The sequence below is a fragment of the Amphibalanus amphitrite genome, unplaced genomic scaffold, assembly GCF_019059575.1.
Source record: "Amphibalanus amphitrite isolate SeventyFive unplaced genomic scaffold, NRLGWU_Aamphi_draft 001319F_arrow, whole genome shotgun sequence".
In the NCBI taxonomy this organism is placed as follows: Eukaryota; Metazoa; Arthropoda; class Thecostraca; order Balanomorpha; family Balanidae; genus Amphibalanus; species Amphibalanus amphitrite.
The window spans coordinates 73,965-90,227 of NW_024882812.1; the positions used below are offsets into that span (position 1 = coordinate 73,965).

The 16,263-nt window shown below is 52.7% G+C and overlaps 2 protein-coding genes across 2 annotated transcripts; one reads left to right on the forward strand and one right to left on the reverse strand.

Moving 5' to 3' along the window:
• LOC122372126 (serine proteinase stubble-like) lies at positions 1–9,555 on the forward strand. Its single transcript, XM_043349007.1, has 3 exons — positions 1–65; positions 6,828–7,238; positions 8,840–9,555. Exons 1-3 carry the CDS (start codon positions 51–53, stop codon positions 9,053–9,055), a joined length of 642 nt encoding a protein of 213 aa, XP_043204942.1. The 5' UTR covers positions 1–50; the 3' UTR covers positions 9,056–9,555.
• Positions 9,556–12,813: 3,258 nt separating this feature from the next.
• On the reverse strand, positions 12,814–15,985 carry LOC122372118 (uncharacterized protein K02A2.6-like). Its single transcript, XM_043348997.1, has 2 exons — positions 13,021–15,985; positions 12,814–12,833 (listed from the first exon to the last, which is right to left on the reverse strand). Exons 1-2 carry the CDS (start codon positions 15,983–15,985, stop codon positions 12,814–12,816), a joined length of 2,985 nt encoding a protein of 994 aa, XP_043204932.1.
• Between the last annotated feature and the right edge of the window lie 278 nt (positions 15,986–16,263).

Consider the following 16,263-nt stretch of genomic DNA (forward strand, 5'->3'; position numbering starts at 1 on the left):
CGTCGATGGCGGCAGTGTGACGCTCGGGACTGGCGGCTCAGGCAACGGCGATGGCTTGGCTTCAGGTGCGTGACCGGCTCGACAGGACAGATCGCGGCTCCAGCTAAGGACTCGGGGCTCGGCCCGGAGGTGAAAAGGACAACGACTTGCTCTGACTGAGTCCCTGGCTGTCGTCTGTGAAGGGCAGCCTAATATCAGTTGGCCCGTTACGCAGATGGGCATATGATTTATGTAGGAGGAATTAGTTGTCCTTTTCGCCTCTGGTGCCTGGTGGTGGTGCTAATTATTGTCTTGTTGCCTGTTTTTCTTTAATGCGTCCGTGAAGTTTAGAATTGCAATTACATTCACCCAATATCTTGTGAAAGCGATGCAGATGGCTGGTTCACTTTTCTGGTTTTCATAGTTTCTCAAATTATCTTTGTTTGTATTTATTAAGCGTAACTTAGCTGGAGTATTTAGGGCAGTTTGTTCGCACATAGACATTAAATGACAACATGCGCTATTGTGGTAAACTGAGCATCAAAAATTAGCCTGGATATTTTTGGCTATTCATAATTTCGGAGTAATTTTTCCGAAGAGCCAATTCTAAATAGGGATTTTGATTTCTACTATAAATTGAGCTATTACAAAATCATAATGCAAGCGACATGATAAATAAAAAGGTAAATATCGTAAGCTCATGCAATAGCAACTGCCGACAGATAAATTACTTCTATGGTAAATGGGCTTCTTCCTGCAAATCACATTCATTTGGTCATCGATCCGTTTCACTCGGTGTCTGAGTTGTCATCTATTACCTCGACTCGCGACTGTCACCAACATTCCTTAACGTCAAGCCAGGATGTTCGCCAGTAAAGCACAGTAGCAATGTCTCTGTGCTGTTCACTACTTCTATCCACCGTCTCCATCGCTAAGCGCTGAATTATGCACAAACCACACAGCGGGTAACATTTCTGACAGCCGGAGCCGTGTTCCCGCATTTAATTACATGATAGATAGCCATTTTGCACGTGCAGCAGGGTACAGGCTCATACACTTCGTACAAATCTGTTTGTTTAGGTATTTGAGAAGAGATGTTTTTGCCAGTCTTACTAAGTTGCGTTTGAATCTCTTCAGAATTTGTTTTTTTTTCTTCAAAATATGCAGAATGAACGACTCAGATTTATAAGTGTAGAATCTATGAAATAATGTGGTTACAAAAGCCTCGCTCATGTTCGATCCATTCAGTCAGCCCATAAGCACGGCCAAACATGTAATTGTATCTTATACACTGCACGGTGACCATATCCCTCACAGCTGACACCGTGCAGTGGGCGCTGTACCGCATCGTTCGCCGTGGGCCCGCCCCCGAATCACGGCCACCCCCGGCCACATTCCTGGCCGCGATCTGTCCCATTGTGAAACCGGCCGTCGGCGCGCGCCCGGCACGTGCCCGGTGGCTCCATTTCGCGCGCGCGCGCTGACCACTCTGCCGTAACGTTCCCAGCGCGCGCTGCCACCACCGGCATTCGCGCGGTTTTGCACAACGGAAATAGCCCGTTACACACGGCGTCGGCGGCCGGTTGTTCTCAGGCGCCCGTTGCCAAACGTCTTCAGTCCGACTGGACTGGCGCTCATAGCAGCCTTCGGAGCTTCGGGGTCCCGTCCCATCACTGCCCTGGTCCCGTCCAGGCCTCGTCCCGTCACTTGCCCCTATACCGTCCCGTCACCGCCCCCGTCACGTCACGTGCTCTGCCTGACCCACCCCTGTGGAGACGGAGGCGGACCGAGGCAGCGATAGACGGAAACTGAAACTGAAAGTGGTCCCGTCTGGTGGCGCGTGGCGTCTGGGGTGCTAATGAGCTCTCGGACGGCCCATTAACACCTCCGAGATCAGGAAACCTGCGTGGAGCCTCGCCCAATCTCACCCCAGCGACGGGACCTGCTGAGTCAATCCGATGGGACCCACGCCCCACTCGGCCGTAATCGATGTTTCATGGCCGGCCGTTTGCGTCACGAGTGACGCTCGCAAGAGGCGCTGTGTTCGATCGGTGTCCAGTTTGTTGACGGCCAGACTCGCCGAGTGTGACCGTCTCAATGGCTGGCCACATACCGGCTTGGTATGGCGAGCTGACGGACGGACTGAGAAACACACAATTTTCTGTCATCTGGGTCAACGTAGCTCCCAAATCGCCGGGTTTTGCCGGCCCACGGTCGGGGCCATGAAAAAGGTGGCTAATCGTAGAGGAAAAAGCTTAGGCTGCAATAAAAATGCACCTCAAGAGGCTCATTTTAAATGTCTAATTGTTCTGAATACCTATTGCATGACCTTTTTGTTCTCACGTGGGCACGAGTATGCTTTGTTTCCGTCTTCAAGTCGCCCCCGAAACTTAATTTCTCTTTTTTTTTCGAAAGGCCATAAATCATAATGGCACAATCCACCTATGATATGTTCATAACACGCATTCTCAACAGCGATTGTAAAACATTATCAAGTTTGATAATTTTGGGACCTATGAACGATGGCCAAAATGTTCTTGCTCTCTTAGTTTGGTATTGTCCGCTGTGATTCGCTGATCCTGTGGTAGAATCTTCTTTGACTGAAAAATCAATTATTCATTAATATAGGCTTTTATGTAGGCCTGGCACCCTATAAGCCAGATAATGTGCGATCTAAATTTGTTTGGTTTACAACTCATAACCCCAAACAACTTTACAAATGCTCTCATTTCAAATATGTGCGTCACATTAGGGAACTTCATGGTTATCCGCTTATATTTCATTCTGAGCTCGCAGTGTAACCAAATTCTAAAACAAATACAGGCTTGAATAGCTATGATATAGGTATGAATCACATCTATCTTCCAATGTCCATATAAGTTGTTAAAATAAGGTATTCACTTGAACGCTCGTTGGGTACGGTCTATGCATGCCTACTCGCATATCGCCAGTGCAGCCTCATGAGCATGTGCTCATCAATTTTGATTTCCTTCAATGAGGACCGGCTCACTTGAACGACCACGTTTAATATCATTTGAGGAATGATTCGTGCGCGTCTCTATAACGATGATTAATATATGCGGCCGACGCACGGACAGTTCGCGGCCAATCAGGCGCGAGAGGGCCACGTGCACAAAACGACGCGTCCATCAGCCGCATCGATCAATTTTAACGAGCCGACACTTTCAGTAAAGACCCATTGCAAAACGGAGAATTCGTGATGAAAGGCGGCCGGCTAGGTTAATGGCGAGTGTCGGTGGCCCAGTCGAGATAGGCCGCACCGGTTACAACACCTCAGCGGGCACCTGTTTATCGGGTGTTGGCTGGCCGGCCGGTGCGCCTCGGACCCACGACACCGTCCGGACAGACCACCGACACGAATATCCACCCCGACACTGACACGGTTGGCGGCAGTGAGGTCCAATTTCCCCCTATAATGTGGGCGCCGCCCCAGTGCGCCAGGCGACAGTCTCCGACTCGCTAGCAGTTTCACCCGTAATAAATACTCTAGGGGGCTCTGGTCCGCTGCTGCTTTTATAACCCAGAGCGCGTGGCTCCGCTGCGTGCCGACCCTCGCACAGAGCCATTCCCGTGACGGTTCGGCTCGGCCGCGGCTGTCGTTACGTGACGCGCGTAACGGAGGCGTCACGGAGCCCGCGCACCTGTCCCTCAGCTAATCCGGTCTGTGGGGCGGAGAGGGAGAGTGTTTGGGCGTTTGGCGTTGACAGGCCACGGCGGTCGACCCGCACTGGTGCAGTGACTTGTGTTACAGTGGTGGCTCTGCCCGACAACACTCCCTCTCCCTCGCGAGCCTTTCTGCGTCCCAACGGCGCAGTACCTTGCATCGCTGGACTCCACACTCCGCTACCGTCCCGTCGGTCGTCGGCGCGACCCAGGTCCGTTGCAGACGATGATCGGACGCACAAGGTCGACGGCGCGACGTGCTGATTCATTCTGTCGCCGTCGCGCGGCCGGCGGGCCGGGATCCTCACAGCGCCTCTGAAGGCCGGCGGAGCGTGACGGACGGAATCGCGTCCTCCCTCAGGGTTTAGCTCTCGGTGGCAGCCTCTTCCTCGCCCGCCCCGGCATATCTACACGGCGGCTGTCGGCGGTCGGCGGGTGACGAGCGTTCAGCTCTGATCGGGTCACCCGACACCGGGCGCTTCCCCATGGTGAACAGAAGCTGCAAGGTCAGGAGAGACACGCCGCGGCGGGTGATGACAGGCAGACATCGCCGACACTGAATAAGACATATGTTCACCAAGCTATCGTCATCATACCCTTCATCTGACGTCCCAGAAAGCGCCGCTAGTCCAGCCGGTGCGCATTGGACCGGGAATGGACGCGGTGGTTTCTATGGGCGCCCGGCCTCAGCTCTCGTGAGATCGAGAGCGCCCCGCCTAACACCGGACACCCGGTGTCCTCTAAACAACACCCACTGACCTGGTTGGGGTCATTTTCGCGTACCAATTTCGTCCGGTGCGCTGCAATTGTCAGTGGAGAGCACGGCTGCGCCTCGTCAGAGGTCAGGTGGCGCAGTGACCCTGACCGCGACCGGACGGAGTGCCCACTGAGCGGACAATCTCGGCTCGTTACCGGAGGCCTCCGGAGGTCAGTCCGCTGACCACTTAGCATACCTACAACTGAAAAACTGCTCCACTCAGTCCCTGGCTGTTTCCCTCCAGTTCTATATTCTTAGCGTTACGCTTCCCACGGTAGTGCTGGCCACGTCATCTCTTTCAACATGAGCTAAGGAGAAATGCCTCTGTTCCTCTGAAATTTCAAAAGCCCAAAATCCGAACTGCTTTGACCTTTTAAGCAGCTGACGTGCCGGTGGCAGATACAGGCGCTAATACGCAACCCTCGAGCTCATTTTTAATCGGATCTACCAAAGGATGCAGGCCGAGATTGATGACTGCGGGAGCTTCAACTGGCTCGTTATAGGTGCAGCAGTAGCAGGTAAATCCCTCCCAGTTCTAGGAACGTCGCCCGCGGGTCAGTGTCAAGGCTAGGGGCCATGGTGCAGTGGACGGTATTTGAATCACATCTTCATCTGCACGGGTCACCGCAGCTCGTATCACTGGAGTTTGGCAGCGCTACCGATCGCAGCCGTCGATAAACCATCGGTAACCGTGCTGTTTACGGCCTCGCGAATATCTGGCCGCTGTTACTGTCCGAACCAATCAGGACGCTCCCGGTTATAGCTGATAGACCTAAAGTTCACCTACAAACCACTGACCTCCGGGGATAATCCATGGCGGCCTTCATTATTTAGCACCGCCTGATGGCGGTGGTAAAACACTGTCCGAAGAATTAGAGCAACGGTAACGAAAGGTCAAAAACATTACTCGGCCAAGCCTCTCTTAATCTGTACACTGAGCCGACGGTTAACCCGAATTTGCCAGCCTGTATATACCCATGTGTTACCTTCTATGCATGCTAATCAACACAAGGGCACCTCAAGTTATAAATGGGCAATTCACGACCAGTTTGACCTTTGAATCTGGAATGGCAATGCTTACTGCGAGCCGCTTCGCACCACCTGAATGTCCTGACCCTTGGCTTCCTGCCAGATGCCAGTCAAGGACGGTCACCCAGTTTCCCAGTCAGTTGTCCTGCAAGGAGCATTGCAAGGACGACTCGGCTGGTCCATGAGCAAATGCATGAGCCGCAATAGAATCACTTAGATTGTGACAGAGGCCTTAAATGAAATTGCAGACAGTGGGAGCTGCACAATGTCAAGCTTCATCTATTGCACTATGGAATTGTAAACAAATGTAAAACAGCATCACGACTTAAACATGAGCAGCATTCATCTCCAAAGTTGATCGATTGTAGCGGCGGGATTAACTTGTCGAAAATTAAAGTGCCTTCTGTGTTGAGGGATAAATTTCAGCTTTATGCTCTTTAGCTTGCTGTTTATAAAATGTAAGGTTTGCAGTGCATCTTTATACCTACAATAGAAAGCAAATACACTTTTACTAACTTCAGGGACAAGCATGCTGGGACTTAAATATTATCTACCTCAGCATATTAAAAGATGAGGGCTTCCATTCCACCGCTGCTTTCCAGCTTTCTTCCTCCCTGCTCCCATGTCTCCGTGCTCTTCCTGTCCCTCCTCTGACAGGACCGGTCGAGAGGGCTGTGACGTAAGACGGGACCGGTCAGAAGGGCGACATCAACCCGGTCCGCCCCGTCAGAACGGTAGGGCGCCGCCGGGCGGCCAGCGGTGAACGGTAAACGGTAAACGAGCGCCGTCCCCCGGCAGTGTGTCGCCCCGCTGGAGACGGTCTCGGGAAAAGGTCCCGGCAGCGGCGGCTGGTGGTCGCGTTTCGCCACGCACCGAACGCCTTTCGCCCATCGGACCGCGCCTGAGGGCTCTGAAAGGACAAGGACGGGGAACTGGGGCGCAGGGACAGCCGGACAGTGCTGCTGTCCGGACAACACCCGGAGCACAGCACAGCGGAAAATGGACGGTCACAGACCGTTTCTTGCACAAATTAGAGCTCTGACAAAGATACCAATGGATTCACTTGTGCACTGTCTCGTTTAGCGAAAAGAAATACTACCGAATTGTGCTGTGGTATATGACGGAAATACATGGTGCTCTTTAGCGTATAGAAATACCATCGGACCGTGCTGTGGGATAAAATGGATATATGACAACCATTCATGCAGAAATATTTAACCGAATTTTGACTCCTTACCTCATCTAGAGATGAGGTATGCAGGGTGAATACGCCTAATGCAGCGGCCACCACCCATGTCTTACGTTCCTGAATGTCTCCCAGATGTTCTTCCAGCTGTCTCCCCCACTGACCGCTAGACCCGCCCTCCCGTGTCGGCAGGTTGTGTGTGTGGCGGCGGTATGCGCGGCGGCGGCCGGCGCGCCCATGACCAAGGGCTACAGCTACCCTGTGCCCGACAACGGCCTGTACCTGCCGCCGCCGCCGGATAAGGGCGGCCCCGTCAGCCCTGGTGGCTCGGACAACACGGAGGTCAAGCTGCGGCCGCCGCAGCCGGACTACCTGCCGCCCAACCTGGTGCCGGACGGCTCGGGCCCGCCCGGCGGCCGCGTGCCCTTCCCCACCACCACCACCACCACCACCACTACCACCACCACCACGCGGCGGCCGGTGACGCGGCGCGTCACCACGCCGCGCCGGGTCATCACCACCACCCGGGCACCAGTCACCACCACCCGGCGAGTCACCACTACCCGGCGTCCCTCCACGGCCGCGCCCAAGGCGGCCGCCATGGTAAGAGTGGGGAAATCGGGAAACGGGGGCCTGTCCAGAGGCTCGATCGCTGCGAAATAGTGTGACAACGGTGTGGTTGTTAACCCGCGCGGGGCTGGGGTCTCCAGCCGAACGCGCGGGGCTGGGGGGGGGGGTAAATTTTACCCCCCCCTGTTATCTCCCGAACTAATGGTCCGATTTGGAAAAATCAAACGCCAATCGAAAGATCTCATCACGAACTACTAAAAACATGTACTTAATTTAAAGTTTGAGGTCAAGGTCAAGGTCAGGTCAAGGGTACAAATTGCAAGTTTCTACAGTATCGGCCTTGCACCGTAGTTGCCGAAGAATGGAGTCATCGACTGAGACTGATTGCCCAAAACGTGTTCTTAGGCTACCAAGACAATATTCGTTGCATACAATATCATTCAGTTGTCAAGGTCAAGGTCAGGTCAGGTCAGGTCAGGTCACCAAAAAACAAAATATGGAAAAGGGCATGTTCGACACATGTTTTATGGGTCATTTTACTCATAGAATTCAATAGGCACACTCAATAAGTGATATGGACCACCTCTGGATGAATTTCAGGTCGAGGTCAGGTCAAGGTCAGGTCAAGTGAGGTCAAATTTTGAAGTTGGTTGTTAAGGCCTAAAAAGGTGTCTATCTGATGCAGTTTTTCACGGCAAATCGAATGGTGCTATTTTTGTTTCCGTACAAGGTCTAGAACTTCCAAAAAAATCATTTATCAAAATTTTTGTGTGTCGTGACGTCATAAAATCTTGAATAACTCCCACATTTTTGAACCGATTCTTCTAAAAATTGGTATGTAGGTGCACATAGACCACTTCTCTGACATATATTCCGGTTTTTTCGATACATTCAAAATTTTGGATTTTATAATTATTTTCCCAAAAAAGTCAGTTTTTTGAAGAAAAAAATTGGGCCAAAATCCAAAATTTTCAAAAACCGAGATAGCCATTTGATAGACAAAGAAGAATTACGTATAACCTTTTTTGTTACGTCTTGATTCCTTTAAAAATGAAGATGTGAGCGGCGTTTGAACTTTTGCCGTTTTTGAGGCGAAAATGGCGAACATGACGTCACTAAAACATCAATTTCTCAAAAAATTTCCGACGGATTTCGCTCAAATTTTCAGGGAACGTGTCAAATTGATGTAAGAAAAGGTACTGAAAGTTTGGCGGCGCTGCGCGCCGCCGTTTTTGAGATATTGCAAAAATTCGCGAGGGGGGGGGGGGTAAAATTTACCCCCCCCAGCCCCGCGCGGGTTAACTTTAGGGCGTTTTTGGCCCAACGCTTTCAGATTGCACGAGTTTTGGTGATGCTATTTTATTGATCCTTGCATACTTTTATATGCTTCCCATTATTACCGGATATTATGTCCGTCCAGTATTTTTCATAATTCTTGTGCTCAATATAATCAATTCCATCCAGCAGTAATCTTAGCTTTCTTTTTGCACAAACTGGCGGTTTATTTTGCCCGGACTGACCGCTGACAAACCACTATTATACCCAGATGCACATGTCGTCCCGGCCTTACGAGTTCGGCTACGAACGGCTCAATTTTGTCTCAACTAACCGCTGACACCCCTCCCTCTCCCCAGATGCACATGTCGCGGCCTTACGAGTTCGGCTACGACATCGCTGACGACGAGACCGACAACGCCTTCAGCCAGAAGGAGACCAGCGACGGCATGATCATCACGGGAGAGTACCGCTGGGACATGCCCGACGGCCGCACTCAGATCGTCACCTACCTGGCAGACTGGGCCAAGGGCTACTACCCGACCGTGCGCTACGTGCCCACTGACTCACTCTGAGAGACCGCCGCGCCGCGCTCCGCAGTCCCACACGGAGTCGGAGTCGGAGTCGGAGTCGGAGTCGGAGGCGGGGTGGCCGACCGGGCGCCCATGTTTTGTTGTTGAGTGTGAGTTTATGAGTTTGTGCGTTGCTGCGGCGCTGTGAGAGTGCAGAGTTGAGCCGCGTGCTGCGGCGCTGGTCAGCTGCGCTGACATGGTGCGTTGGAATGGTGCGTTGGAATGTTGTATTCGAATGCTGCGCTGGAATGATGTATTCGTATGGTGCGTTGGAACGGTGCGTTGGAATGGTGCGTTGATGTGAGTTCATCTACGTGTTGCATAGATTCATTTATATAGGCGCTTTTCATTTCGGTAATGTAGATGCATATTTTTCTATAGCCTTAATCAGTATTCATCGGCAGTGACCGAAGACGTCGCGTCGATGGCAAACGTGAAAATCTAAGCCCTCATCATGGTGTGTGTGTATTTTCACTTTCTAAGAAATACAAAGTGAAAACCGACCTGTGTCTTCCGAAATGGACAGCCGTCGATAGCAGAAGTCAATATGATATTTCTGCGTCCTCAAACTTGAAGCTACAGGTTATCAGTGCATATTTTATTAAATGAGAAACTGAATGCTTATTCGTTATATTTTTGTGTTTACTGAAGATTCAGTTCATCAGTTATCGGTATAATAGGCTATTCCGGTTATCCGATTATAATTACATGGATGTAGGAATGAAAAATGCACATTTTCATCTCCTCCTTTTGAGTCATATGAGAAACAAGATGCGTCATTTATCACTTTATAATTCGTTACATAAATTGTGCATTCAAAATATAGGCTGTACTTGGAAGCACCCTAACAAGTAACAGCAAACCTGCTATGAACAATGATTTAAGTGTGGTTATAAGAATATTACATTTCAAGGCCTAACTTTACAAAATAAATGGAGGCAACAAAGTAGAGAGGTAAGTACCTACATTTGCCAGAAAGAGAAAAAACAAAGAGAGTGAGAGAGAAATAGAGAGAGAGAGAGAGAGAGAGAGAGAGAGAGAGAGAGAGAGAGAGAGAGAGAGAGAGAGAGAGAGAGAGAGAGAGAGAGAGAGAGAGAGAGAGAGAGAGAGAGAGAGAGAGAGAGAAAGAAAGAAAGAAAGAAAGATAGATAGATAGAGAGATAGATAGAGAGAGAGAGAGAGAGAGAGAGAGAGAGAGAGAGGGGTGAAAGAAGTGCGAAGAAGGGAGGCAGATGGGAACAGGAAGAAAGTGATAAATGGAAGGATGTTGACAACGGAAAAGACAATGGAAGTTAGTGGGTTGAACCAAACATGAGTAAATAAAGACAGACAATGTGATTCGATTTTCCGCGTAGAATGTTCCTCGCTAAAGCACTTCACACCATTAATTTCATCGAAAAGAAGTACTTTTGGAGGGCTTGAATTAGAGTTCAACCTCAAGGCGACGTAAGGCTATGGAAGTTCAGCTCAGGAAGTTGGTCGAAGGTAGCCATGCTGGATATCATTCGCATGGGTAAAAATAATCGACATTTTGAACCGTTTAGGCTGCAGCTGTTCACTTGATATGCGTTAGATCAGTCACCTGATATACTTACCTATACCTTACCTAAAAATGAGGTTAATACATTCGATATACTCTCACGGGAAAATGAGCAATCGATCCAAAACTTTCTCCTTATTCATTGTATGGCCAACGCGACGCGGAGCGAGCGCAAGATATCTTGTTATCATATAATTTGTTTCGGTTGTTCAGGCCCTTTTCGGTCTACTGATACCATTGCAGGGCCATGGTATGAGATGATCAGATGAAGACATTATGCTTCGTCGACCACAGACTGGCGCACTACCCGCGGTAGCTGAGTCAATCTGTTTGAAACGGGAGTGCCCACTTGCGACATGGCACCCAGACAAAACTCTCAAAGGGTCACTTCGAAGAGGTGCTTCCCTATTCCTAAGATCTGCCTCCCACCGGATGGCAGGGAAGATGGATGCATAGTGTATTTATGTTCATGTTAACTGTCCGGTTCTGGAAAGCTGGGCTCGGTTTTGCGTAGGCAGAGGAGCGCTCCTGTATAGGCCAGTCACAGGATGCAGCCTGTGGGCGGACGGCGCTCAGGCTCCGCCCTGCCATCTGTCGTCGGTGTACGGTACTAATCCGACAACCAGACGACAGAGGTGGCGCAGAGCGTACTGGACACTTTCACAGAGGTATTTTCTTTTAAGATTATTACATTTGACACGGTCTACCTAATTTTTTTGCCTATTTCTACCAGTGTCCAGGCATAGATGAATCAAGCTGCAGTGCTACATATACTACATAATACATATGCATTAACAGATTTATTCAACTATTAAAGGAAATAGTTCACTTTTAACATGGGGTTTTGAACTGGAATAGCAGTTTCGTAGCTTGAGCTGAGACTAGCACAAATCAGGAGCTTTTACGGCTCAATGATCACCCTAGACGAAGATACGAGTATTCCATTTCTCGTTCCGAAAGGAGTGCCTTGCAGAGGAATGTGTGCCTTGCACAGGAATGCAGCCACGTCATTAGTGGTGTCAATCGGAACTTGAATCTTCGGAATTCCGATTTTGTCCAATGTCCAATTCGGAATTCGGTTGGACAATGGCCGCAGGCTTTGGACAACTTTGGACAATCGCTTGCTACACCTCAACATTTTTAAAAAGTAGTCGTGTTTAACATTGATTGGCTATTAGAAAGCTCAGCTTTCGATATGATGAACACTTTTGAGCTTGTAGCGGTACATGATAAGCAAATGAAATAACAGTGTTGAGTGTAAATTATTGCGTAGGTGTCGGACATCTTTGGACAAATGGCTGGCTTGGACATTTTTGGACGGACAATCGACGATAGCATTGGACATTGGACGGACTTTGGACATACGTTTTCTGAAATTGACACCACTACACGTCATCGTCAGCCAATCAGCATGCTGCTCACAGCCAATGCAGTATACGTAGGTTTGAACTACGCGATATGATTGGTCAACACGTAATAAGCTTCCGCGTCAAACATTATTTTACGTAGAATATAGTTCGTCCTATATTAAAATATAGAAAAAAAATTGTTTTTACAAAAAGGTTTTATTTTATTTCATGATCATTTTGAGCATAAAAAATCATAAATCAATAGCAAAATACTAATTTCAGGAAAGTGAACTGTTTCCTTTAATGTTTATTGTTTTGAATCGGAATGCTGCGCGATGGTTGTTGTTGCGCCGCTAGTATCCGCGGCTGAGTTCGTTCCAGCTTCCGGGTCCGCGATCTCGGTCCGCGATCTCACACAGCGTTCTGAATAACGTAGTCCTGTATTGGTGATCGGTATCCGGCGGGGGCCGCTGCCCGACTGCTGCACGGCCGCACCGTACCCACAAGCGCAACGAGCTCAGCGCCACCTAGTCTACTGCACAAAGTTCAGAGGGCAAAGGGCTACGTCACCACACACTACCCCCCTCAACAGGAATGACAGTCGTGGCGAAGCAGACAACACAAAAACTGGCCGAAATAAGACTAAACATCCGTCTAAAACTATTTCAAAGCAAAGCCAGTCGCTTCGAACACGACTTTGTGTCGCCGTCACATTTCGGCTATGAGGCGACGTGGCTGCTTCCGCTGCCTGGCGGAAACACGCTGAGCGATGCTTCCAGTTGCTGATCCAGCTCCTGTTCCTGTCGCCGATGAGGTCACACCGCCACCTCTGCTGACCTGCGCCTCCTCGGCACCAGCGTCGCCGCCTGCAGCTACCTGCGCTTCCTCGGAGCTGCCACCGGTAGCGGTAGCAGGTGCTGTCACAGCATCATTGCCCGTCGCCTCTGGTCCGTCTGTGGCCGGTGACCTGACCGTCGTTTCCGACCCGCCGGTCACACCTGTCCCGACGATGACCCCCGGTCTGATGGTCACCGGTGGTTCGCCAATCCCTGTGGGTGCCACCGGAACCTGTCCAGTACGGTTCGGTGCTGCCACCGTCGGCTGCCGGCTGATTTCCTCCGCGCCATCGGACGCTGCAGCAGCCTGTTGGGTGCCCGCCAGACGCAGCTGGTCGGCGTGCCGCGACCAGATCGCGCTCCCCACGTCCACTTCGAACGACAGCGGGCCCGTCCGGGCGGTGATGACGCCCCGCCGCCACTTGGACGGTCCACCGTAGGCCCGTGTCCAGACGTGGTCTCCGATCGAGAACTGCCTGTTGTGACCTGGCCTACCGGCCTGCCACTGGCGAAGTTTTTCCTCGCGCTGCCGCACATGCACATCCGGCTTTAGGAGGTCCAGGTTGGTTCGCACGTTCCGTCCCAACATCATTTCCGCTGGAGACCTCCCCGTGGTCGCGTGTGGCGCCACCCGGTATGCCAGCAAGAACCGCTGGAGGCGCTGAGAAAGCGTTCCTCCGTCCTTGAGTGCAGCTTTCAAGCCATTCTTTACGGTTTGAACTGCGCGCTCCGCCGCCCCGTTGCTACTTGGATGCCACGGCGCTGTCCTGATGTGCCGAATCCCATTCGCGTTCAGGAACTGGGAGAACGCAGTGGCGGTCAGCTGGGGTCCATTGTCGCTGACCACCTGGACCGGCAATCCAAACCTGGCGAACATTTCGCGCAGAACACGCACCGTGCTTTCCGTGCTGGTCTCACGCATCGGCACTGCCTCCACCCAGCGCGAGTAGCTGTCATACACTATCAAAAAGAAAGAGCCCTGGAAGGGTCCAGCGAAGTCGATGTGAACCCTGAACCAGCAGCTGTCCGTCGGTTCCCAAGGGTGAAGTTCAGCACGCGGTGGTGCCCCGCGCTTTTCCATGCAAGCCACGCAGTCACGCGCCAGGGCCTCCAGCTCGGCGTCCATGCCCGGCCACCATACGTATCGGCGCGCCACACCTTTCATTTTGGCGCTGCCCAGGTGACCTTGGTGCAGCTCTGCCAGCACCTGTTGCCGAAGGCAGTGGGGAACCACCGTCCTGCCACCCCAGAGCAGACATCCCAGGTCCGTGGAGAGCTCATCCCGCCTCTGACGGAACGGGGCCAGCTCCTGCTCCACCTGTCCGGGCCACCCACTGTGCACGTACGTCAGGACGCGCGACAGTACCCGATCGCGGCGTGTCGCCGCCGCGAGTTGTTTGGCCGTCAGAACCGGAGCTACTCCGTCCATGAACAGCAGATACGAGCCGCCGCTGGTGTCGTCCTCAGCGTCCGCTGGCTCGACCTCTCCGCCTGGCACTGCCATACGAGACAGACTGTCCGCCAGGTGCATGTCTTCTGATGGACGTAGCTCCACATCGTAGGTGAAAGCCGCGAGCTGCAGCGCATACCGCTGGAGCCTGGCCGCAGCCAGCGTTGGCAGCTCGCGCTCCGGACTTAAGATGCGCGACAGCGCCCTGTTGTCCGTGACCAGGGTCCATCTCCGGCCGTAGAGAAACTGACCGAAGCGCTTGACAGCGAAGGACACCGCCAGCGTCTCCTTCTCTACCATCGGATACTTCCTTTCCGTTTTTGTGAGTGTCCGAGAGGCGTACATCACCGGACGCTCCAGTCCTTCCTCGTCAGGCTGCAGAAGCACGGCTCCCACGCCGACTTCACTGCTATCTGTGACGAGCTTGAGCGGCGCCTCTGCATCGTACCGCTTTAGGACTGTGTCCCCTGCCAGCAGTTTTCGCACTCTGACCAGTGCGTTTTTGTGCACATTAGTCCATTTCCACGTGGCGCCCTTCTGTAAGAGATCGTACAGCGGCGCTAGTTCCGTGGAGAGGTTGGGAAGCACGCGCTGGTAGTAGTTGATGCTCCCCAAGATGCTGCGCAGACTTTTCACATCCTTAGGGTCCGGCATGTCGATCACTGCGTCAACTTTCTCCTGTACTGGACGCAGCCCCTGTGCTGAGATGCGCCAGCCGAGGTACTGCACCTCGTCGAGTCCAAGTTGACACTTCTCCCGTTTCAGCTTCACTCCATGAGCTTCCAGCCGAGTTAGCACTTCATCCAAGCGTTCGCACAGGTCCGTCATGTTCGCCGCCGTCACCAGCAGATCGTCTTGATAGGCCACACACCCGTCTATGCCATCCAGGATGTGATCGATTGCGGCCTGAAACACCGAACTGCACGCCGATATGCCGAACGGTAGGGATTTCATCCGATACCGTCCTCGGTGCGTGACGACTGTTGTCATATCCCGCGATTCCTCCGCGAGCTCCAGCTGCAGGAAGGCGTCTTTCAGGTCCAGTTTGCAGAACCGCCGTCCTCGGACGCTCGCAAAGATGTCCTCGGCGGATGGCGTAGGATGCGTCGCCATTTGCAGCTGCGGGTTTACCGTCAGTCGATAATCACCGCACAGACGCACACCGCCATCAGCCCGTGGCACCGTCACCAGTGGTGTTCCCCAGCCGGGCGCGTCGTTTGGACCGACTTTTTCCGCGATCCCGGCCTGCACCCAGCGGTCGAGCTCCTGCTCGACGGCCGGTTTCAGTGCATATGGAGGCGAGCGCACCGGCCGTGACACCGGCCGTGCATCCGGTTTCAGTGTCAGGTGCGCCTTTACTCCACTGATGCGCCCCGGTGTGCCGTCAAACACCGACTTGTGCCTGTTACAGACCGCCTCCAGATCCGCCGTCCCTCGGTCCGGAGTGACGTCCATCACCGCCGTCTCTCCGCCGCCCACACTGATGTCCAGAGCCCGCAGCCAGTCGCGGCCTAGCAGACGGCGATCGCCAGGCAGGTCCACCACGACCAGTCGCAGTCGATGGTCCCGACCGCGAAACCTTACAGAGACGTCTGCCTCACCCCGGAGAGGGATCCGGTGACCAGTGAATGACGACAGCTGCAGCTGAGTAGGTTTCAGTCGCAGCCGCGGGATGACCGTGTCCCGCCCCACAGCAGTGATAGGGCTGCCGGTGTCCACCACCATTTTGATGGCCACCCCGTTCACCGGTAAAGTCATTTTAACCGCCTCCGTTAGGTTAACAGCGTTTATCTGCCCCAGCCCCCACATGTCCGCCGTGGCAGGCTGCTGTCGGCATTGACTGCGCAGATGTCCGATCTGCTTGCAGCGGTAGCACCGCCGCGTCTCCGGTGCCGGTCTGACCCCGTCGGACCCACGAGTGTCAGATTCCCGGCGCCCCGGCCCCGTCGGCCGCCGTGACGCTGGTGCCGCACGCGCTGACTCATCCGGGCGTCGGCTCTCCTGACAGTCCCGCTGGAAATGTCCCGCCGCACCGC